Raw genomic sequence first — 24,815 nt, forward strand, 5'->3', positions numbered from 1 at the left:
TCTGATGGATGTTAAGTAAATGGACAAACACCTTGCTGATGTCTTGCCTATTGATTGTTTGCTTAATTGATTGTTTATTTAATTTGGTGAATCACAGCAGGGTTTACTTTTAATTTCTTTGCCAACTCTGATTGCACACCAGGGAAAACAGCCTATAATAACTCAGTCTACAGGGCCCGGGGAAATGAATGCTGATATTTCCTTTGAACATTTTTAAGGTCAGATAAGCCATTCTCTTAGCGCTCAGAGTGAGAAAACAAAGCTACATATGTCAGTCGGGCTCTCGAGCTGTCAGTGATGTGTGTCTTATTAATGTTCATCCAAGACAGTGTTTCGTAGCCTTCGCCATTTTTTTTAAGTGTCTTATTCTCTTTCTCCAAGAGCCACTTCACAAATCAGAAGGCAGCCCTCTGACAAAGGGCATCTTGCAGTGGCTGATCATTCTGGCTCTGCCGCCTCTCAGCGTGTGACAGCTTCACAAATGAATGGAAGTGCAGCGGCTGGGTCGGCTTCCTCGCGCTCCCCAGGCTCAGTGAAGTCTACTGAAGCGATTCTGTCTCCTACAGCTGCCGGCTCGAGCACGCCACCTACGTCTGACGGCGTTTTCGATCCAGCAGACTTAAGTCGGTGGAACCACAGCTTGAGCCACTAGCTAAGATTCTTAGAATGTTTAAATGAATTCAGCCAATGACTGCTGAGTAAATGCTTACTCATTAGTGATTGGCTGGGGGAACCTATATCAATGACTTGTGGTTTGTAATATAGACAGACAAGATTTTAATAGGATGTAGCTGTACATTGGTGCTATGCTAATTCATTTAACCTGTGTGTAAAGGTCATATGTGTTCAGAGAAAATGTTAAAATATTCATCAGGTTCAGTTTTAATTTATGAAAACAGAGAATAAACAGAGCCTAAAAACTTTTACCTCAAGGTTAATTTCGTTTAGATAATTTTTTATCTCCTTGTTAAACTGCTGAGTATATTTTTTACTGTATGATTTCTAAGAACATTTTTACTTTTAAAATAAGATAATCATTATGAATGTTTTGATTGTTGCCCACAGGTTGGCTTTAAGTGTTTAATTGAATATTTCATAACATTTTAAACGTCTATTTCATATGCCGATGTTGATCCTGGAATCTCAATAAACTTTACAATAAATCTGTGACAGATAAATTAAGTCACATTTTATTTTGACCTGTTGGTACAGGTAAAGGAGGTAGAGTGGTGACCTGAAAAATGGTCTGATAGCAAGCATAATGATGGTTTTGGACAAAACGTTTACTTGTTCTTTGTGGTACTTCCAGCATGCTGATTAAAGCCTTATCAGTCGCTCAAAACTCTGATATTAGCCTTGTCTGAAATATTTGAATCTTAAAGCATGCATAGGACAGATGTCATCTCCTAAACACATCAGGTACAAAGACACTAGAGGCCCCAAATGGCAGGGCTAAAATATCTGAAATATTTTTGTGATTATTTTTGGATTTCCGGTCCTAATAATGCCAAATAAAACAATTTTGTGTGTGTGTGTTTTGCCTGCAATCTTTGTAATAAAATACCCAAATTTTGGCAAAGCTTTTTATATGAAGCTTTTCTTTTTGATAATCTTAGAACCCTAAACTTCTGCGCGGATAAGACGCCGATTAAAGCTGTCCCACCCTCCAGCGGCGGTTTTCTGTGGCAAGAGTAGCAAGGCGGCAGTGGCAAAAGAGTATGCACGAAGCGTGCCGCGGAGCTCCCTGGGCTTCGGCTGGAGTGGGATGGATCTCGTTCCGAAGCCAGCGCTTACGATCGCAGGAGAAAGCAGTCTCACGCTGGGCGGCAACTCGACCCAAAGACGGGAGGCGGTTTACCTTAACGGCTCAACGACACAGGCTTTAATGGGCTCTAGCCTTGAGGCAACTGCAACGCATGTGTAGTTGTTTGCAAACGCATATATCTTAGCATTTCGAAGTGGACGGGAGAAGTTTCGTATTTCACTGAGGAGTAGGTTCCCATCAGTATCACTCGGGTGCCGTTTTGCACATGATGCGCAAACTGTCATATCGCTGTCTCCACGACGTCTGAGAGAGACGTGCAGGAAGCGTCTCACGTTTGCGAGAACACGCTTAGGATATCATCTTGTTTATTTGTTCGGAAATAAGTGCCAGAAGTACGCTGCATATGCTTTGCAAAATGAATGTCGTGGTTCTAAATCTCCACTCGAGTCGTCAGTAGCTTAAGTGGCTATATCTTTGGGCATTTTGCGTCAATTAGTTTATAGTTCGTGTAGAAAATTCTCTTTCTTTGTGTTAATGGAGTAAGTGATGAACTGATAGCTCCATCGCTTCCCGCCCATGACACCAGCTCTTGGATGTTAAGAATTCTAGAGAATGGTAAATGATCGATGGAAAATCATGAACAGTGTTTCAGAACTCGAAGATGGACAGCAGCACAAATCTCAGGTAGGCACTGTGGTACGATTCTCACTGGCGTGTGAGAAATAAGACGTAAACACTTAAAGCGTAGTTAACATCCAGGCTTTACCACACAAGCTTAATCCTACCGACACATATGATCATGTACTAATTTCTTCGTGTGAGAAAATTACACCTGTTTCCAGCTGTTATTAGTTTAATATATTCTAAAACACACCCACCATTAAGCGGGGGTATGACTAAGCATGCCTAAATGGTGGTAAAGTCTAATTGTTTCCAAAGTGTAACTTGGCTGTTAAATAGCATTTTTTCTCGTCTTTATGTTTAGATGCAAGGTAGTAGAATTAGTTTGTTAATTTAACAGCTGTATATAGTAGGCTGTGCCTACAATAGGCTATACTTAATGTAAGTAATGCTCATGGCTGCATCTAATTATTAGTGTGAGAAACAGGAAATAATATCACTGCATTTTAGGATCTTTCGGTATCAATGTCCCATTTAAACTCTTGGCTAGTTATATGTTTATGTCCCTTGATTTCATTGCTATTCATGTTCCTAACTTCCAGCACTGTGTGTGTACGTGCGTGTGTGTACGTGCGTGCATGCGTGCGTGTGTGTGTGTGTGTGTGTGTGTTAGTATATTTTTAGTCATCATAAAGATGGAAAAATAATCACAGCCATGGATGGTTCTACTCAGGGATGATAAAAGCTTTAAGTGTGGAGTATGTGATATTATGCTTTCTGTCCACTGCACACACTAGAGGGATATGTTTCTGTCTGTTAGTGCCTCGCAAAGCGGAAGAAGTAAAGAGGTTATACTTAAGTCTTCTCTGTGTGTGAGTGAATGCATATCTGTCGGAAGATTTCATTCATGTGTGGTGGAACATCCTGTAGCTACTGTGTCTTGTGTTGGGAACAGGACAGAGCAAAAACAAACAGCTGAGTGCATTCACCAGAGCTGAAGGGCCGTTATAGCGCTCTCTGCTTTTCTACTGATGGTTGTTTTTCTCTTGACGGCGGTTCAGTCAAAATCCCTCTGCTCTGGCATTGTCTACGTTTTCACTGCTACTGCTGTGAGGAGCTGGAGGGCTATGCGCACCTCTGCAATCAGGGACCAGGGACCCAACACGCTGCCTCCATTCATTAGCGCCAGAAACGTCACATGATTTCCCTTTACCATCATTCTGTTTGGCAGTGAATTATGATTAAGGAAAGCTGTCGTTTTAAATGAAATGTCTGCACTGGGTGTCGTCTGTGTTGGAAGTGTCTCCTTTTTTGGGGTGCATTGGTATTTTTTTTAATTGCTACCATTTGTTCATCTGCCTCGTCTCTCCAAACTGCTGTTTGTCACAGTGACTGCGGTGTCACTCTCCTTCACTTCCCACATCCAGCGCCCGCCGTACGCAGCGCAAGTTATTTCGGGGCTTGCTAATTAATCGGCGTGAATTCATGTGCCACTCTGGCTGCATGGTGTTTATTAATAAAAGCCTCTCCCACGAGATGGGAAGTGGGGACGTGAGGAAAACTGGCCGTCTGCGGAGGGGCGGAAGCGCAGCGGCTCACTGTCTGATGGACGCACTTCTCGATCCTTTTTGTTGCTCTTGGTGGTGCGATTTTCTGGCTGAGTGTGACGGACGGAGGCGGCCGGCTTCCGTCCGTGCCGGCCACCTGCCTTGGGAAGGATTTCACCTGCTACAGCCTTGTCTCGGTCACGTGTGCTGCAGGGTTACAGTGGTGGCGGTGAACACATTTTTCGGCCACTCGCCTGGCACTCTGTTTACACACAGTCTTGTGTGTGTGTGTGTGTGTGTGTGTGTGTGTGTGTGTGTGTGTGAGACAGGAGGAATCATTTGCATCAGGGTGTACTGCAGTAAACCCAGAGCCCATGTGGTGTCACCACACCTCGAAAGCTTACCAAATGACAAACGAGTGACCTCTGTAAAATACAGCCATGTGATTTATGCCTAAAACATGCTACATCGGTGTGATTTACAGGCAATTAAGCTTTTGGTCATAAGATGCCATTAAAAGGCTGCAAAAGAGCCTCAGCAAGAGAAAATACTTCTGGATTATGACAGCTTCACAGCACTGAAGAGGATATTTTTCATTCCTTTTCTAACGCAGGCCATTTTGCATAAAGTGTGATGGCTCTTAACATTTGGAGATTGAACTGGTGGCTCTGGCCGGTTCCCATGGCTGAATAGCTTTTGCCCTGATGAAGTGGGTCTGTGAGGCTGGAGAGGAGATGTAGACTTGGAGAATAGCTCTATTTGAAGTCATCTGTGATGTTGTAGACAGCCTCTGCCTGTTTGGTGCCCATCAAAGCTCTCTTGCTCTTCTGCAAACAAGCCATTGAGGTTAGCTCAATCTCCAGATTGGCAAACATTTTACCAAGCACTTGGAGTTTACTAACTGCTTATTTTCATTTTCCAACACAACAAAGGCAGAAATGAAAGTTTTATACGGCACATTTCAAACATTTGCGTTGGATTCCGTCGGGCACACACTAGTGCCAGTTCACACTGTTATCTGTGTGAACTGCCACCACACAGTAAGGGTAAACTTTGCTGACAACTAATGAGAGACGTAGTCATCCACTAATTTCTCACGGTTGCTTTTTGCTGATGTCGTGGCAATTTCAAGGCGTAATTTGTCTTGCGTTAAACAGGCTGTGGCATGCCTGCGTCCATGATTTAAAAAGATAACTCAGCAACAGAACGACTGAGGTTTGTGAATGAAATCAGATCACGTTTGCTGACATGCTCCCTGGCTCGGCTTCTCTCGGCGCCCGGGGCAACCTCTCGTCTCTGCCGTCGTGGCTGCGAGCAATGCATCTGAGCTTTCAGAGATATCTACCTGATCTCAGAGCCTCACCTCAAAGCCAGCCTAGACCTGTATGTATAATGAAGTCCTCTGGCCTCTGGTTGCGCTGTGCTGATTGTGGATGCGTGTGAAAATCTGCCCGAGTCTCCAGCTGATGGATGGCATCCAGCTTCTCTCTTGTTGCCTGTGTTGATTATCCATCTCAGGAGCGTGAAAGAGTGTGAGGAGATGTGAAAACCGATGCTCGCGCTTCCCCCCATGCAGTGGATCAAAGGGCTCCGATCGCAGGACATCAACAACTATCTAGCGCCGTGCTTGTTTATTGAAATGCCATAAGTCTCTTTCCCTCTTCATTTGTCTCACTGATCTCACTCGTGAGCGATACACTCCTTTCTGGAGTTAATGTGATTTAGGTAATTAACCTCTGAAACGGGTTTGATGCGTCACTTGCCGCGTTCCTGACACGTCTCATTTTAAACAACCAGGATTAGGGATAAATCTCTTTTAATACACTTTACTGTCTCTCTCAAGACAGTCAGTCCAGAAAAGAAAACAAGTGAGGTTGGCACCTTGACATTTCCCAGAGACCTCCTTAACTATCCCCACTACATCAGCAACACACCTGTCTGGTTTTCTTATTTGCTATTACTTCTTATTAATTTAAATTTTTATTCCATGAAACAAAATTAAATGTAGCACATTCTATATACTCAGTCATCCTGAATGATGAAGTAGTTGTTATAATAAGTACAACACTGATAATTCCAGTCAGTTCCATTTGTGCCGTGAGGTAAACACCTCAATTAGATTTGATGTTACATTTTAAGTTGAGTTTTGAAGTAATTAATTTACCTCGTGAACCGAATTTATTATATATTACCCTGACAGGAGAGGTCTCACTAGCAAAGAAGCGAAAGACAGAAAGCCAATCTGGGATCACTGCTCCTATTTTAAGATCCTTTATGACTCGCGAGCCGGAGCGTCTCTCAAAGACCGTCAACGAGGACAGGCGCCTTTTAGGCTCAGTCGGCACGAGCCTCGGCACGTGAGCGCGGATTTAATTTCCATCTCAAAGCGCCATCTGAGTTGTCAAAGCACCGGGGAGCACGGCGCAGATCCTTCCAGACCCAAACGCTGCGCTTCCGCTCAGGCTTCGAGAGCAGTGGCGTTTGACCGGGCGCCATGCCCAAACCCGAGTTTTCAATTAGGGAACGACATGCAGGCATGTGTGGGGTGAGTGGAGAGCTGGCCACCCGCTGCTAGCTGCTCCACTTGAAGTCGTGCAGAGCTGATATTAAAGGTTAGCCTGCCCACTGTAACGTCACTCGGGCTGTTACCGCCCAAGGTTTGCTCATTAAGGCGTCTCTGCTGCTGTTTGCATGTACTCTCTCTACTTCGTTCCCACAGAGATGTCGCTCTCAAACTCCTCAGAGGAAGAAGTGGATCTCGAGCGCACTAGTCACTGAAGCAGTTTGCTTTTGGATTTACAGATGTCATATATCCAAGCTACAGGGAAATGCGCCTTCGGGCACGTTCTGCTTGTGACATCTTCCCTCCCCAACACACGCACACGGACTCACGCACTTCGTGTGAGAGTGACGCGGCTGTGCAAAACGCGACACAGATGACTGGGCCAGTGTATTTATTTACTTATTTATTTTAACAACGGGTAATTCATGGAGTGGAATGACTGTCTGGATAGAAAGCATAGTTGATCCAAATTAATTCTGCAGTATTACCAAAGGGACTGGGTGGTTGTTTGTTTCCGTGATTTTTTTGTCATCAGCTTGTGTGACGCAGTGCATGTGGAGATTTTCATTGCCATTTTTGATCAGACATTTTTCTGTTGTTTTGATTTTGATACATCAAAAGGTCCCACCTGCTGTTTCTGAGGGCTTTCGCACAAACCCGTCATAAAGTCAGAAAATTCTACATGCACCCTTAAAGTGGTCACTTTCACCTGTTCATATTTTAAGGGACTGTTTTAGAGAATACATTTTCTAAATTGAATGCATCAATAAATGTTTTAAAAACCACATATTATTATAATGGCATGCCTATAAACTAGTCGTGCCTATAATTCCAGGAAATACCGGAGCTTGTATTTTTATCCACTTTGCTAGGTACTTACTAGGCTGATGGGATTTTACAATAAATGGCCAAATACTTTTTTACTGCAATCAAAATATTTTGTGGTGGAGAAATATCCTAAGCAACCCCCCTTCTGGCCATTAACGCAGATGATTATTTTACTGGTATCAATTTTCAAACATATCCATGTAAAACTGCAAAGTTTTGAACAACTGGGGCAAAAACCCACAAAAAAATCCCTCCCCAAGAGTTTATGGGGTGTCATGGAAGTGGGGTAGTTGGTAAGCTGCCCCATCCCTGACCCTTATTCTGTCCTCACTCACACGCTCCCTTTGTGTTACCTAGAATATAACCCCTTTATTCCCTGTTCGGATTCCTCTAATAAGCCGAACAGCTTGCGTACTGTGCCCGATTCCCTGTGACGATTAAAAGCCCGATATTGCTGGCAGTGTGGCACCCGGGGGTCGTCTCCCTGGCGACGTCACCTAAAGGAGGTGCAAATGGCTCCGGTTATTGGCTTCAGAGCATTTAAAGTGAAACCACCAAGGAGAATGAGCGTGGAGAGCGAGCTGAGATGCCAGCAGAGCGCGAGAAGGATGCCACACAAAGGCTGGTTCATACTTCAGACGAGCTCAGGCAGCCGGCATCTGTAGCTGTGCACATAGAGATGGAAATCAACTGTGGGCGCAGCAATTGGTCGTTTCATTCTAAAGCCATAACGATCTCTGTCGTCATCTCAGCACATCGCGGACCAAAACCCGCTCCATTCTGGGCTTGTGATGTCATATTACTAAACCATTCACCGCAGTGCCTTTCTTGAAGTGAAGTTAGAGGTGTTGATGAGCAATTAGAAGTTACGACTGCCAACATCTTTAGTGCAGGGAACAAAATTTTAAATGGCAACTGGGTACTTCTGTGCAGTTCAAAGCAAAAAGATGTGTTTAATAATTTGATCTGAATGTTCATTTTGGATCTTATAGTGAATAGAATTAAGAATAGCTGTTTTTTATTCTGCATATATATATATATATATATATATATATATATATATATATATATATATATATATATATATATATATAATGTGTGTGTGTGTGTGTGTGTGTGTGTGTGTGTGTGTGTGAGTGTATTTATTTCTTTCTTCCAGGAAAAAAAAATCAGTGTAACTAAATACTTTAAAGAAAATGGAATAAGTGATTCAAAAGTGGATTCTTTTTTGGTAAACCATAAAGGTGGCAAAACCAAGTCCTTGACATAACCTATTAAAAGAAGTAATTGCTCTCCATTACTTTCAGTGGGGTGCTGGAAAATTCTTTTCTTAGGGATTAATTCAGTAGCAAATTATGTTGTTACTTTCGGCTAGCAAAGCATTTTCTCTCAGTTTGTGTGTGAGTGTGTGTGTGTGTGTGTGTGTGTGTGTGTGTGTGTTTATTTACGTGCTGCTGCCAAGGCGTTGAATGGGGCTCTGGAGAAGAGCAATGAGCAGATAACTGAAATGGATGACCCTGATAACCCAGCACAGGCTATGACTTCCCAGATGATAAAACGCTTCCATTTGCTTTTGCTTTAAAGTGCTGCCTCCCTGAGCATTTATCTCTTCCTGGGCTCCGAGTTTAAACAATTTACTGTGACACCTTTGTGTTGCCGTGCTGTGGAAGCGTGGCGGCATAGCCCGGGAGTGCTGCCGCGCACTGCCTTGTTCTCCGTGGCTCCTTGACCAGTGAAGCTTATACCATTTTACTTCTGTCAAACACGAGAAATGTGTCACTTCTGTGTGCGTCCTCGTGAAATTAGCCATGGGCTCCTGCAGCAGCCCTCATTTGAATTACCTCCTCTAACTCCTCCTCTTTCCTGCTTTGAGTTGTGGCTTCGAAGGCAGTCCAGGTCATGTACAAAGGCAAGAGATATTTGATGTTCTTTACCCCCCCCACACACACACACACATACGCACAGCAAGAGAGACAAGACAATGTTTGTTTTGGAATCACTGGAGTATCACTGGAGCCAGTATAAATAGTGATGATTGGCCCTTTACTGATATGCTGTGTGTGTGTGTGTGTGTGTGTGTGTGAGGGTGTGTCTGTAAAACCAACCACACAACATATTTGCATTTTTGTATGTAGTAAAAGATATATCATATGTTTCAGTACGTCTGGGTGTCTTAGTCACTCACTTAACCAGTGTTTATGACTGTATATATGTACATATGTGTGTCTCATTTTCCTAGTGTTTGAGGTGCACAGGAAATAGCACAGGCTAGAATGTGTCTGTGTGCAGTGCACAGTGTGTGTGTGTGTGTGTGTGTGTGTGTGTGTGTGTGTGTGTGTGTGTGTGAAGTTGTTGTGTTTTTATGGCTCTGATCCAGTGGGTAAGACAGAGTGGAATGTTGTTGGTGCTTCTCCAAAGAGAGAGAAAGAGAGAGAGTGCGAGCATGGTGACATGGTGACTTATAGCCGCCCTGCAGACAGTATTTTGGAGGCCCAGTCCAGGGCTGAGATACAAATGCTCACTTGCACACTTCAGCGTCTGTCCTTGGAGTACTCTGACACTGACAGAGAAACCTGCCAAGAGTAGGCACTGGCACTGCGGCCTGATCCTCCACAGATTTACCCACAGTCTCTCTCTCTCACACACACACACACTTTCACATATACTCACATACACAGATATCTTGGGCAGCCACTCACAAGGATAAATAATGACCGGTTGTGCAGACCAGACCTGCACTTCTGCATGTTGTGTGCACTCACCTTGGTTGCCTTCCAAGACATAAAAATATGGAAACACACAGAGAGCATTGAAGAACCCACTAATATTAAGGAGCCAGCACTTAAATGTTTGGCAAACACACACACACACACACACACACATCTGACAGAAGTTCTTTACCTCAAGCCATTCGGAACTGAAAGAGGCGAGCAGGCTACCTGTGGTAGTCTGTGATTAAAATGTAATGACGGTAAGTTTACAGACGCACTTCAGCTGTAGATGTCTGCAATTTCCTGGACGAGAGGGTGCAGCCTAAGTGCTGATTTCCCCACTGCATGAGCACAACCTCTTATTCCCTCGGAGACGGTGAGAAAGCGCACACAGCTCTTAAGACGATATAAGTGGTAAATACCTTCATATGCAGCGAAACAGCTCCAGCAACAAGGCTTCTTCGTGTCTCGTACCTCATGTTTCTCATCGCCATTGCCTTGTAATGTGTTTTCAAGATGCTAAACTGGGTGTCAAGAGGCAGAAATTATACACCTCAGGCTAGATAAAATAAACTGAAGTTTATTGACTTACCTGTCACTCTTAGGAAACATTACTATACGGTTATTCCTAGCGGCAGCAAGAGATGCAAGCGGCTGGTAGTGAGCCTTCCAAAACCATAATAAGACCCTAATAACATGCGGAACCAAGTCCATAATGCACCATAGGTGCCAGGCATTAGAGTGCCTCTCCTGAGGTATATAGGTTTGGGAATGAGAGAGGCAGGACGATAAACGGGGCAGTACGAGGCAGGTGGCTGACCGCAAGTGAAGTATGGGCTCAGTACTGGGTAGAAGTTGCTGTAAGCTATGTTATACTAACAGTCTGGGAGGAGATGTTGTTGGGGGAGGTGGAACCGGGGCCAGTGGCTTCTGACACCATGACGCTTGAAAGAGATGTCCCTGTGTTCTCTTTAGAATGCATTTATCATCCCGAAGCAGTGAATGATGCCGTATTCACTGAGCCATCACAAACAGCCCTGATATGTGTGTGTGTGTGTGTGTGTGTGTGTGTGTGTGTGTGTGTGTATATACACACACACACACACACACACACAGATTCAAAATTGTACCCAAAGTTTCCAGAGAAAACGAGAGAGAGAGAGAGAGAGAGAGAGAGACATACAGAAAGAGATATTTAAAATTGTACCCAAAGTTTCCAGAGAAATAGGACATTTCGGCCAGAGGTCCTTCATCAGCTGTGCAAGCAAAGTGCTTCTGAATTAGTAGGAGGAACCAACTTCATTGTGCCCTTCACTACAATGTTGAATATCTCTACATCTCTTACTGCAATACACAGCAGTTACTCACCTGGAATCTTCTTTGGATTTGTGTGTGTGTGTGTGTGTGTGTGTGTGGCATTTTCTGCTCTGCTGAACTTGGGTTGAGATACTGTCATATTGATGCCGTGCCTCTCATGGCTTTCTGCTATTTGGCGTGAGAGAGGAAACTGTACCTTTGTGAAGCCATTTTCCCGATCGCAGCTAATCCTTTGCATCTGCTCAGCCCATATTCCTAAAACCTACTTGTTGGGAATGCTTCTTTCATTTTCTGTCTATGTGCTTTTGGATAGGATAGCGCACACCTCTTAATCCAGGCCAGCTGACACTGCTTTCGGGGATTTGCCCCTTGCCGGTGTTTAATTTACACAGCAACTAGAACTTGACCACATTTTCATCCTGCTCTCTTTGCTCAGGTCTTCTTCGAGTGCCATCAGCATGTACAAATTCCGCTTTGCTTTCTTTGTGAAGCTTCATCGCTTGGTCAGTACTTAAAAAGCAATCATGTACTAAACGCAGAGGTAGTCCTACAAACTTCTGCCAGCGTAGTGCTGTTCTGTCGGTTGGGTGCAGTACTGTTCGTCATGGTTTGGTTCTTCATCAGTGTGTGGTAGGTCACAGGGGTGGAAGAGGTCATTGCACAAGGTTAGTGCTGTGGTTCGACAGTAATTAAGGTGCTTTGGGCCCTGGTGATTTTACAGCTCATGCAAAGGCCTGCGCAGGGATCTGAAAACAGCTGTTCCATGTTTTGAGCCATAAGCCTTGTTATGACGCTCTCCCAAGTTGGTGCTGCTGTACGTTATCGTGGGAAGATGAGGTTTTGTGTAAGATTATGCAGTTGCTCTAAGGACATGCGTCCCCTGATCCCGACCCCTGACATCTTGCCAGAATCTCAAAATCGAGCGTTTGTTATCTGGTGCTCCACCACTCCCAACTGATCCAAACATTCAGCTCGATATCAGGTCCTTCATGAGTTGGATCAGGTTCTCTGAACTGTTGGGCAGTGGGTCTTCAGGAATGGAGTACATCTACTGAAGAGGTATCTTCTGATGAGAGATCCTTGACGAGATATCCTCCGAGAACACCCAATGGAATAAAAGTGGTTTGTGTGTGTGTGTTATGCTGTTTACAAATAATTGAGCAGGTGTGCTGTTTGAAAGGACTCCTCCCTCTGCTGGTTATACATTCCTTCTCCATTTTGGCCATAGCAGCGTCCGACAGCATCCAGCTGTTTCGTCCCTCCAGTCTCTGTTTGTCCCTTCCACCCGCTGGTGTGTCCATGTGTCTTGCAGCCGGGACACAATCCCTGGTCCAGGATCAGGAAACACCGGAATCAAGCCTGCTTCTGGACGTGTGCTGCTTGGAGAAAACAAACAAACAAATAAACAGTGTTTGGTTTCTGCTACCACAACCCTGCTGATCTAATCCTGGCGTGAAGAGCTTGAGGTCTCGTTGTGCCCAACGCATCCCGAGGCCAAACCCGGCTCCAACTCTGGCCTGTAATAAAATAAGATGGCTACGGTGATGTCTGCAGATGCATGTAGCTGGCGGGTGGATCAGTGTTTTGATTTAATCCCCAGCTGTGGCAGCTAGGTCTTCGCTCGGTCATATGAAAAAGCCAAGGCCTCTGTGTTCTCATACCTGCACCCTGAACTATATGAAAATGGAGTGTACTGGAATACATATCGCAGTGCATTCTGTTTTCTGTTCGGAATATATATGAACATATAAATGCAAGATATTGCCGTGTATGAGCAAGGATGGCCACTTCTATACGGCCAGTCATCTTGGAGCCACAGTCGCTGATACCCCACTCAGCATATATGAGCCGGGGTTTAATACTCCATCACGTTGGGGTCATCGTTACATGAAGATTATTGTGCTCGATGGACCCCGAGTGGACCCACAGCTCCCAGCAGTCCACAATAGAAACCAACTGTGGTGGTTCGCATTCACACTGTGAACCGTGGCAGTATAAATCAGCATTCAGATTTCCTGTACACTGCTGCATGGCCTATTCAATGCGTTGAGAATACGCTGGCATGCAAGCTTTTATCGGCAGCCCAAAATGAAGGTGAGCCCCCTGGATTCCAGCTGTACTTGCGTGAATACCTCGCTGCACTGATATCAGCATTCATGGAGCTGCTGTAGATAGCCGTGCAGATGAAATATTAGGGCCATACGCCTTTTCATAGTATCGATTGGAAGGAAGAAAAAAAAACTAGAGAACTGAGAAGCACTGACAGTGATGCAACAAAGAAAACTACACTTCTTTTCTATAGAGAGTTATCCATCTTCTTGATGACGCTTATATAATCCAAGTGCCCCACGCTTTGTTGAACTCTCAATCAAATGCAGCGAGGAGGTGAGAGGGCCACCTCTGTGCCACGCTTCCCTCGCCGAACCTGACGCCTCACCTTCACCTCCCCCCGGAGAAGCAATCGCAGGCACCGCCGCGCGGGACGACACCCCAAAGCGTCGACAGGCTCGACAGCTCCGCTCTGGGGCTGCATCCTACCTGCTGTCATTTGGCAACCGGGTGCCGTCACCCTGAAAGACACATTGATGGGAAGAAGTTGCTCTGCCTTTATTTAGACCCCCACCCTCACCCACCTCAGCCGGGCTCTGTCCTACTGCCACCCCTCTCTGCCACCTTCCTGTCCCCCACCTTGCTGGTGCCGGTTCAGCGCAGACACATAAAAGCTCTTATCACATATTGTCGGCACTCGGTCGAGCGTGGCCTGCCGATCTCGACCTTCCGCTGTCCAGGACCAAGGGTGCGAGGAGAGGAACCCTCAGGGGGCGTTCGTGGTCACCGCTTGCCTGGCCGGTAGGCAGGGTGTTCTGCGCTGGCTGAATGTTGAATGGTTTCCTTCCCCTCTCTGTCCCTCTGGGGGGGTTGGGGGTTCGGGGGGGGGGCTTTCCGAAAAGACCCTCGCTTTCTCTCAACAGGGGGGCAAGACCGATGCGTCACACCTGTGCGGTGTAGCTTAGCGTCCACCGTTGCTGTGCTGCTCTGGTGGATGCCAATGGGGCCCCGTGTTCACAGATCACTTCTGAGCAAGCGGTCTGGATTGTCTGCTTGTTTACAACAGTCACATAAACAGGTCCTGGATCAGCACAACTAGTCTGAGACACGGTGCTTTTGTCGTTTTTGCATTTTGCTCTCGCTGGCTGCCCATGGAACGGACACCGAGCCGCTATATTCCTGCCCACAGCTTCCCATGTTGCTTTATTTGAGCAAAAGGATGCGAGGCTGCTCTGTCTAGCTGCCGCTTGACGGCTGGAGACTGGAAGGTTTAGTACCCATTAGTTATTTTTAAAATAAATGTGACAGTGCCTGTGGAGGATGCTGTGGGAATGTGGAAAAGTGAGTTCTGCTCACACGCTGTGCTTAGTTTCACCCTGTGGGTGCATCGCAAGCAGGCATCACACAACAGGGTGATCGTTATTCAGTTTGCAACCTCTAAAGCGTAATGATTTCCACCATGGGTGAGAGAAAAAAACATAACAATCATAACAAATTCTTTGGAGAAGGGTTTTTAGATGTAGATATAATAACACAGAGCATATTTAAATATAGGCAATTTTTAAGGGACAAATTACACAACGTTTTGCTTGTATGTGTGTTAGAGTGTGTGGATGTTCTATATTACCTAATGGCTACCAAATGTTGGGAAGTTACCTTCACAGGGATGATGTTTCTGAGAGAAAAGCACTTTTCTTCACATTTTGTTATGAAGGTTGAGGTTAGGGTGTGTGTAATTGGTGTAGTGTTTATCGAGTGTGTGGTGGGTAATGTGTGATGACTATTGATCTAACACCTCAAGAATAGTCTCCATAGTCTCCCACTGTAGTCATAGTCATCCACTGCAGTCATAGTCATCCACTGCAGTCATAGTCTCCCACTGCAGTCATAGTTATCCACTGTAGTCGTAGTCTCCCACTGCAGTCATAGTCTCCCACTGCAGTCATAGTCATCCACTGCAGTCATAATCTCCCACTGTAGTCATAGTCTCCCACTGCAGTCATAGTCTCCCACTGCAGTCATAGTCTCCCACTGCAGTCATAGTTATCCACTGCAGTCATAGTTATCCACTGCAGTCATAGTCTCCCACTGTAGTCATAGTCTCCCACTGTAGTCATAGTCATCCACTGTAGTCATAGTCACCCACTGTAGTCATAGTCACCCACTGTAGTCATAGTCTCCCACTGCAGTCATAGTCTCCCACTGTAGTCATAGTCTCCCACTGCAGTCATAGTCATCCACTGCAGTCATAGTCTCCCACTGCAGTCATAGTCATCCACTGTAGTCATATTCTCCCACTGCAGTCATAGTCATCCACTGCAGTCATAGTCTCCCACTGCAGTCATAGTCACCCACTGTAGTCATAGTCATCCACTGTAGTCATAGTCATTCACTGCAGTGGTTTTGCCTCACCATGTGACCCCACTCTGCCTCCCACTGGCTTGATTCTATTCTCACACTGGCACGTATGAAGAGGCATAAGAATAAAAATACTCAAAAGGTGTGTGGGTATCGCACAGGAGCACGGCGTTCTCTTTTTAGTGAAATATGGAAGTGGCAATTGTAAAACAGCAGGGAGCCATCACAGTCAGGGAGCAAGCCCTTTCTCAGATAACCCCCCTCAAAACATAGAAGCAGGACATGTGGTGAAATGTCTCCACTACCCACAAGCCCCCATGTTTTCCCAACAAATCTTATGCACTTCATCTGTCATTGGGACTGCCTTTGTTCCTACGTGCACGTGCAGACTGGTTCTATGCACATAGGAGAGAGGTGTCACCTGCAAGCACTTAACCAAACCCGAATGGATGGAGCTGTGAGGCTCACTCTCGGAGTCTTCACCCTCTGGTGGCCTGCAGGGGGTCCGTCTGTCCCTCGCCGGGCCTGGAGATGAGCAGCAGAAACCAGGCGTCTCCTGCAGTGCACGATTGCGAGCACACCGCTCACAGGCCCACTGCAGCAATTACCAGAATCAGCACAAAGCCTTCCCTGACCCAGCTACTGCTTTAAACAGACTTTAAATTATACACTAATACATGTGTGTGTGTGTGTGTGTGTGTGTGTGTGCGCGCGCGTGCCGGTGTTTGTGCATGTGTGTGTGCATGTGCATGTGTGTGTGCGTGTTTGTGTGTATGGAGATGATCGTAGCTAGTGTTGTTATGAAATGAATGGTTTTTTTTTTTATGATAATTGGATCTCAAGCACCAGTGTAGCCCGTGTTGTCTCTGTGCTCGAAAACATCATTTCATCAGGATGAAGGGTTTCTATTTATCAGTTTCTTCAGCTGTTGTGTATCCACCACATGCACCTTTTCCATTTCTCTGTATGTTTATGCACCTTGGCGAGTTTCACATATAGCCTTTTGAAGGCGAGAGTCACAACGAAGTGAGTTTCGCTTATTGTTTCATTTATGTGTCACTTTTCATGCATCTTTTTAGTATCTTCAACCAGTTTTGTTTTTTTATGTGCCTGTGTCTGTAGGCGAAAGCTTGTGTGCTACTTGAGATGTCTGTCATTATACCTGGATAAAGAATCCACAGATTTATAGAGGATGCTCTTTCTCTCCTTTCTCTCTCTCCCTTCCCCATCTCTTTCTCTTTTTTCTGTCCTGTTCCCTCTTACAGAGGATGAGCTGTAGCTATCTCCTGTGCACCATCCTGCTCTTTGTAGCCGTGCTGCTGGCCATCACGGTAACTGGCACCATCCTGCTGATGAACCACTACCAAGCACCGTCCAGGCCTGACGGTCCACCTCTCATCAGCACCAACCAAGACGAGGGCAATGCCCTGGTGACGGTGGAGCGGGGCGACGGCTCACGCATCAACATTTTCATTGACCCCAACTGCCCCGACTACAACAGCAACTTCCTGCGGCTGGAGGGCGTGCAGACGTCTCTGCTGCATTCGCTCACCGATCACGACACGGACCTGAAGTCAGTGAAGGGCCAGGACCGGGCGCTGCTGGTAAAGCTGGCCGAGGAGGTGGCCACGCTGTCGGCCCACGCCAGCCAGCTGAAGATGGAGTACAGTGCGCTGAGGCAGGGCCAGGGTACCATCGGCCAGGAGATCAACACGCTGCAGTCGGAACAGGGACACCTAATCCAGGTCAGAGCCGCCCAACGGCACGTGCTTGCTCCGCTTTCATGTAGGCCGATGGTTGCTCTGATGGCAGGAAGTGGAACAGAACCCGGAAGGGTGTTCCCACACCCCTCTGACATTCACCTTCGCTGTTTACACCAGCATAACCGTGTCCACGTACCATGACACTCCAATCCCAGTCATATTACTTTCTCTGAAAAGTCAATGAAGTTCTGATCAACAAGCTGCACCCAGCTCATATCATTAACTGCCGCTCACTAAAGCATACATAAATGATTTGAACCGAGTGAGGTTCATTTTGGTAAACGGGGGCCAGCTGTTTCTGTGTCATAATTTTACAATGCCTCATAACATGGAGTAGGTACAGTAGACCTTCACAGGAGTTGAATGTGAACACAGAGTACGTGGCTTGAGATCCAACTTTATAGACGTTTATAGCCAAAAATGCAGTGTTGTACACATTCAAAACGTGCAATAGCGTTTACTCTTAAAATGCACACACAGGTTTGTTTAATGGCTGTTCGCACAGTGTTGTTTGTATTGATGCTCCATGAATATGAACGGGATATCTTCTCTGACTATTTTAGTGCTGAATCCCAGCAGACATTAATAGCCATTGTGCTAAGTGTGTATTGGGAACCAGCAGCCATTTTCTCCCTGAAGACGGAGTAAGTGTTTTGAGAATTGTCAGGTAGCAGAACTACCTCTCAAGGGCACTGTTCTGATATGCGTGAGGCACACTTAATTATCGTTATGTAACACTGACAAGACGACAGAACAACCCGTGGCTCAATTAACTGAGAGACAAGCTAGAATCATTTGCTTAACGCACAGTAAGCAGCACTTGCAATTAAATAAAACCATATTTCAAAACTCATGTGCACAGTGTTGTGCTGCTCCACCGGTGCTGTGGCGCTGCTTCACCTAAAACAGGTCTACCCACGGCTGCCTGCATTTTCAACCCAAGACACGTCACATATTAAGCAATGCTTTCCAAATCAACTAGAGCACTGGCTGAAGCAGGAAATGTATTCAACTTGCTTCTGCCTACAGAGCTCTCCTATAGTAGCAGAGCTAACCCCATGAAACAAATACTAATTGAATGCCTTCAGCATTCAGAGCTGCCTTACTGCACACCTCAGTTCTTTTCTCATCTCCACTGTATCTGATTGGCTCCTTTGCTGCTTTATTAAGCCCTTTGACAGCTGCATCATGTAGAGCACGCCAGACCCCGGAGCACTGGAGTCGAGGTCTGGGACAGGAGCGGAACTCCGCTTGTAGATGACCCAAAACCAGCAGGCTTTTATTGTGCAAAATGACGATTCAGAGAAAACAAATTTAACCTGTAATTGCGTTATTTCAGCCTCGGCTTTAGAGGTGTCCAGCAGACTCAGAGACAGATTGGACCCGCAGCCAACAACATTTATATCAGTGGTTTATGAATTCAGCCAGTGATTCAGGCCCTTACTTTCATTAGATTTCCCCAGCCAGGCAATAAACACAAAGCTCTATCGGTCTGGATGTCCGGGAGGTTGTCTCCCATAAGTCTTTGTGGTCTGCCTGGATATTGTTTGTCATATTCTCTTAGATAAGTTTTATAATATGGTGTAGCTCCTTGCTTGAAGGACCAGTAGGCTTTGAGGTTTAAATAAGACTGTGTTTTTATACTTGACAAAAAAAGCCATGTCAAAGATCCCAGAACCAGAGGCTAAGCAGGTAAATTCACAATTTCCGTTTCTATAACAACATGAGCTATTCTCTGACATCATAACATTTACAGCCACCATTTGATTAAGTAAAAAAAAATCTGGGATGAGTTCTGTTCTTTACAAGAAGGCTAATTTTGTCTGTGGACTGTTTCTTTTTTACTTCTCATTTTAGTAGTAGCATATTTAAGTTAAGAATAAGTTCTCCCCTGTCGCACAATGGGGATGCAATCCATTACGTCCCAGGAAAAGGTCAGTTTTGCTTAAGCAGTATATTCCTTATTTAACTCTCAATTTAGTAGCAGTTCATTGTGGGCAAAAAAAAAGGTCTCCCCTGTCACACGACAGTAATAGCAGTCTGGGAGGGCAAAGGGTGTTTCATACAGGCCATAAGTGGACAGCCATACAGCATCTTCAGGCCCCTCAACAGGCTCCTCCCTGAATAGGAAAGGTCTGCGGCTGAGTATCGCATCACACAGGAACCGAACTGCCATTCATTTGCCATCTCTGAATTCTAGAGCTTTTAATGGCTGAGGGATTCAACGGCTGAAAAAACCCAGATTGGATTATATTATTGTAATCTAAGATCACCAAATTTACATGTAACAAAAAATCTTAACATGTCTTAATCCAAAAAAAACGAAATTGTTAATATAATCAATCAAGTTTGAGTAAGATTAATTTTTAGGATATCTGTGTGTAAAAATGAGTTTATTTAAATGGATTACATTCGATAGTTTTACCCAACTTTATCCAAATTTAGGGCTATTATAAAACAAAACAAAACAAACAAACAAAAAATCCAACAAAAAAATCCTTAATTCCAAGGAGAGTAATGGGTTGTCTTTCAACATCTGCTCAACATTTACTGTTGACATGTTCTGTTTTCCTGTGTAATTATACCACATAACTACCTAACATTTTATGGACTTTCCTTGAATTAAAATTAGGCCAAATCTTAATTAGTTAATAACTGGTTGAATTGCTATTCCATTGTTTTCCATTGTGAAAATGTGCAGATTTGTAGTGTGTACCAGTGCTGTTCTGGAATTCTTTATTCTTATAATAGACATCTATTCTTCTGTACTCATTTATGGCTAAAACACTGTAATATAGACATATTTTACGTAACAGGACAAAAACAAGCTGTAAAATGAGAACTAATATCAAGCACACAAGATCTTTTACACTCCGTGTCATAGGTTTGTGTGGCACATGTTAATCAACTCACAATCAATCAGAAATGCAAATACTTTCTAGAAACCAGTGCATTAAAGGATTAAATGAAGTTCTATTTATATAGCACATTTCAAGGAAACAAAGGTCACTGTACAATTAACACACACGCACAGCTTCTACATCCACACACCAGTGAGAAACAGTAGCCGAATGCACGCAGCGTCCTCTCAAACAGAAAACTCAGCCCCCTGGGAGACTGAATTGTGTGCAGGGAGGAGAGAGAAGACAACACCATCCACCACTGGGCATGCAGGCACACAACCACTCACACACACAGACAACTTTATTAGGGTAGCCTTCACACACACACACACATACACATACACGCACGCACATACACACACACGCACACACGCACGCACACACACACACGCACACACACACACACGCACACACACACACACACACACACGCACGCACATACGCACGCACGCACACACACGCACACACACACATACACACACACACACATACACACACGCACGCACATACACACACACACACACACACACACACACACACACACACACACACACACACATACACACACACGCACACGCACACTTTATTACAATAGCCAACTGACAACCTCCATGTTTTTTGGACTGTGAGAGGAAACCGCAGACCCAAAAAGAAACCCATACAGAGTGAACATGGAAACACCACCCAGAAAGGGTCTCAAGACCCTTGCTGTTAAAAATAAATAAATTCCCATCTTTTCACTGTTTTATTTATTTTCTCAGTGCAGCCATGCAGCAGCCCTGTTGGCGAGCAGTGATGATTATTTGCATATTGGGGTGGGGCTGACTCCTCCAAACTACCCACTTCATGCATTATCTTGCTTCAACTGTTCATTTTACTACGGGTTTGGGTTTGGCTCAGCGATAGACACACTAGAATGATATGATGATATGCAAAAACGGAATGAGTCATTCAGTGATGTCAGATGAGTCAAGGGAGCAGTCTTCTCCAACCTCTCTGCGTTATGTTGTCATGGGCCGACACTTATGCTCAAGCCAGTAGTCTGGATCCTGTGAAGGCAGCATTTAAATTAGCCTAACACAATTCCTTTAAGGCACAACTACTGAGTTCTAATGCGTTAATAATTTTAAGTCCAGCAGAAGAAACAGAGTTAGTATGGTTCACATAACTGAAGTTTACAATAAATATTTGTCTTGTTCATACTCAGTTAAGGAATTTAATTGTGAATGAGTCAGTTTCCTCAAACTATTTCAATTGACTTATCAAGTTTTGCAGCGCTTAATGAATCCCTCCCACTTATTATGTATCTTTGTCCTTTCTTAATCGACAGGGGGCTCCTGCTCTCCATGGGGAGGGAAACTGCTGAGGTGCTGAATCTGTTTGTCCTCCGGGTGTCTTTTAAGCGAAAGGGTAAAGGTTTCATTTGTGGATCCCTGGGTATCAGTCATGTGACTCAGCACAAGAGCGGCTTCATTAAAGAAGCTGTGGGACTCTTTGCCATTATCCCCCCGTCACAGAAATGCCGCAGTGACCGAAGTACAGAGAGACGCTATTGTGAATTGCCCCCCTACCACTTCCTCTTTAATAACCTTAACGCTACTCCATGCCTCTCTTTTGTGCGCCTTGTAAGTAATTGGAGCAAGGCCAATGTGCAGAGTGATTCTGATTGGAGGAGGGCCACTGAACAACACCTGATTGGTATCTCAGCAGTAGTGGAAAAAGCATTATCTTACCCTTCTGTTTGAGTTAAAAACCAACAAATGAATGTCCCAGAAGAACGTTCAAATAAAAAATCTAATTTTTATTCCTGATACTACTCATTAGAGTAGAACAGCGGTACTCACTGGGGTAGCTCAGCAGTTAAAGTCCTAGAATTGTAATCAAAAGGTTGCTCATTCAAGCGCCACCATTGCCAACTTACTACTCTTGGTGTCCCTGAGCAAGGCCCTTAACCCTCAACTGTTCAAACTGTACTTGGTCACAATGGATAAAAGTGTCTCATAAATGTAAAAGATTGTTTACTGTATCACCGATTACAGTCGTCCAGGTCCTACACATTTCACACCCTTGTATTATCTAGGAGTCAGTTGTGGCAATAAAGTGGCCAACCAGTTCCATTAATCATGTAATCAACTACAAGTGATTAAAAAATCCAGGACCATATTTGGATTCAAATTCAAGATTTGAATACCACTGCACTAGACAAATATATATACACACTGATGCAATTATCTTTGTCAGTCTTTCTTATTAGCTGTGGGATATTATCTTCTATAAAATGTGCTATTTAAATTGTGGCCCTTCTTTGACATAATGTATATTCTAATCCACATATTCTACAAATAAGGCAACAAACCATATCCTACATTGGATAAACTATATCAGGTTAACATGTAAACTAGGTATAAATCATTAAACTAGCAATGATTACAGTGATTGATGACAGTCAAGAAGATGATTAACAGAAATAATATATTACTGAAAATAGCAATAAATATTGTCTTATCACTTCATAAGATTTGTGTTCAAGGCCACGGGAGTCTCAGATTTAGGACTTTTCCTGCAATATAACTATATGCATTGTTAGAGGAAAATGTGCTGGTGTGAAATGTTTTTTTTTTCTTTCAGTGTAGTAGAGAAATGGAGCCACTCAAGTGAAATACAGAGCCACTGAAAAGCTGCTTAATGAATTAAAGCGCAAGGAAGTAATGAGGTAGATTTAGTCTAACCCTTTCCAGCCCACGAAAGGGAGACTTCTCTGCTCAAAACAGAGAGCTGAATGCAACGACTCTTTTATGACTTCAGGCTCAATGTTGTATAAAAGCGTGAGAATCTTTCAAGTAAGACTGAGTCTGTAACCAACCTGCACGGTTGTCATCTCCCACCATTAATCATCACTGCTTCCTTTTCTATTAGTCATCTAACTTTAGATCAGCTTGGACTGACTGGTTTGCTCCAGCTAGGCCAGTGCTTCTCGAACCTTCTCCTTCTCTCAAATGTTTAGGGTCTGCCAGAGAACCCGAGGTCACAGTCACACCTGCGGATCTGGCGAAGGGTCGAGGGGAACAGAGCAAGGTCTCGGAGAGCTTCAGCACTGTCTTGTCTAGTCTTGAAAGCTCAACTTCTGCAAAGGGCAGAGCGGAGCTGAGATCAGTCCTGCAGGAGTACATACCATCCCCTGTAGTTCATTATCAGAGTGGCCTCATTAGGGTGAGCACTGCTGGTAATTGCCTGTCGAGTCAGACAGCACGTGTCCCTCTATGGCCTGATGACAAACCTTTTGTCGCAGAGACGGCTCGTGTTTGCCCTTTACCTTGAAGAAGTGGCTGCAAGAGAAGAGACGCTTGACTCATCTGTCAGCGCGACGCTGAAATTAATACACACCAGCACCTCCTCCAATCTCCTGCCAGTGCTGCATCTGGTGTGTGACAGACATTACTCACACACAGAAACAAGACTGTTTGTATAAACTTTCTTTGACCTCGATAATTATTTGTATGCGTGGTCATGCAGGCAGTTGGAATTTTGATTCTAGAGACCACACAACAGAATGCGCTCTCTGGAAATAACAGTGCCGGCTAAATCAGCCTCAGGCACTAGGACTGATCAACTCGAGGAATATGTTGACGGCGCTGAGACTAATTTTAAAGATAGAGTGCAATTCAAGGCATAACATTAAACCGTCTTCACCATTCAGTATCATTGTCTCAGCTTATATATTTCACCTTTCTCAAACCTGGCAGGGACCTTCAGAGATTTTTTTTTTTTGTCAGAAAGCTTTACGGGGGACATAGTCAGAGCTTTAGTGAAACAGAGTAGAGCAACTCATTTAAGCCTGACCATTGATAAGGCAAAAGAACTGCTGGTGGAAAGTGGACCATTCACCTCTGACCGTTAACGATCAGGGAGGGGGGACGACGACTCTTAAGTTCCTGGGGATAACTGGAAAGACAACATGGCTGTCTTCCTGAGAACAACTCATCAAAGCTGGCTTTGTAAGGCATCTTAAGAAACTTGGTATGACTATAAACTGTACGCGACACTTTCACACAGTTGTGTCGTAAAGTATGTTGACCTTTTCGATATACGTCTGGTACGGTAACACCAGAGAGAACGTATATGAGAGAGAACAGTTAGAGAAGGTTGTGCACACTGCTTCTAAAATCACTGGATGTGAACTGCCATACGTTGCCTCTATATACATCAGTAGAATGTAAATGAAGGCATTAAATATTCATGCCAGCAGTTCATACGCAGCACAGTACCTTTTAAACTGCTCCCTTGGGGTAAAATCATATCTTACTGCTCCCCTCTCATAAGAGTATCTTATGTAGAACATGTGACTTCCATAACAGCACTCAGTCTTCAGATTGTCCATACAATCTTAACA

General features: G+C 44.5%; 1 protein-coding gene across 1 annotated transcript in view; it reads left to right on the forward strand.

The window, feature by feature from the left end:
* The first annotated feature begins 1,706 nt into the window (after positions 1–1,706).
* The window catches only part of fibcd1a (fibrinogen C domain containing 1a), a 78,580-nt gene continuing 55,471 nt past the window's right edge, over positions 1,707–24,815 (forward strand). Inside the window, exons 1-2 of the mRNA XM_027009972.3 lie at positions 1,707–2,449; positions 17,025–17,504. Of these exons, the coding sequence (XP_026865773.1) occupies positions 2,378–2,449; positions 17,025–17,504 (552 nt within the window). The 5' untranslated portion in view covers positions 1,707–2,377. The remainder of the gene's footprint in view (positions 2,450–17,024; positions 17,505–24,815) is intronic.

The sequence above is a fragment of the Electrophorus electricus genome, chromosome 25 (assembly GCF_041902795.1).
Source record: "Electrophorus electricus isolate QZ-2024a chromosome 25, ASM4190279v1, whole genome shotgun sequence".
Taxonomy (NCBI): domain Eukaryota; kingdom Metazoa; phylum Chordata; class Actinopteri; order Gymnotiformes; family Gymnotidae; genus Electrophorus; species Electrophorus electricus.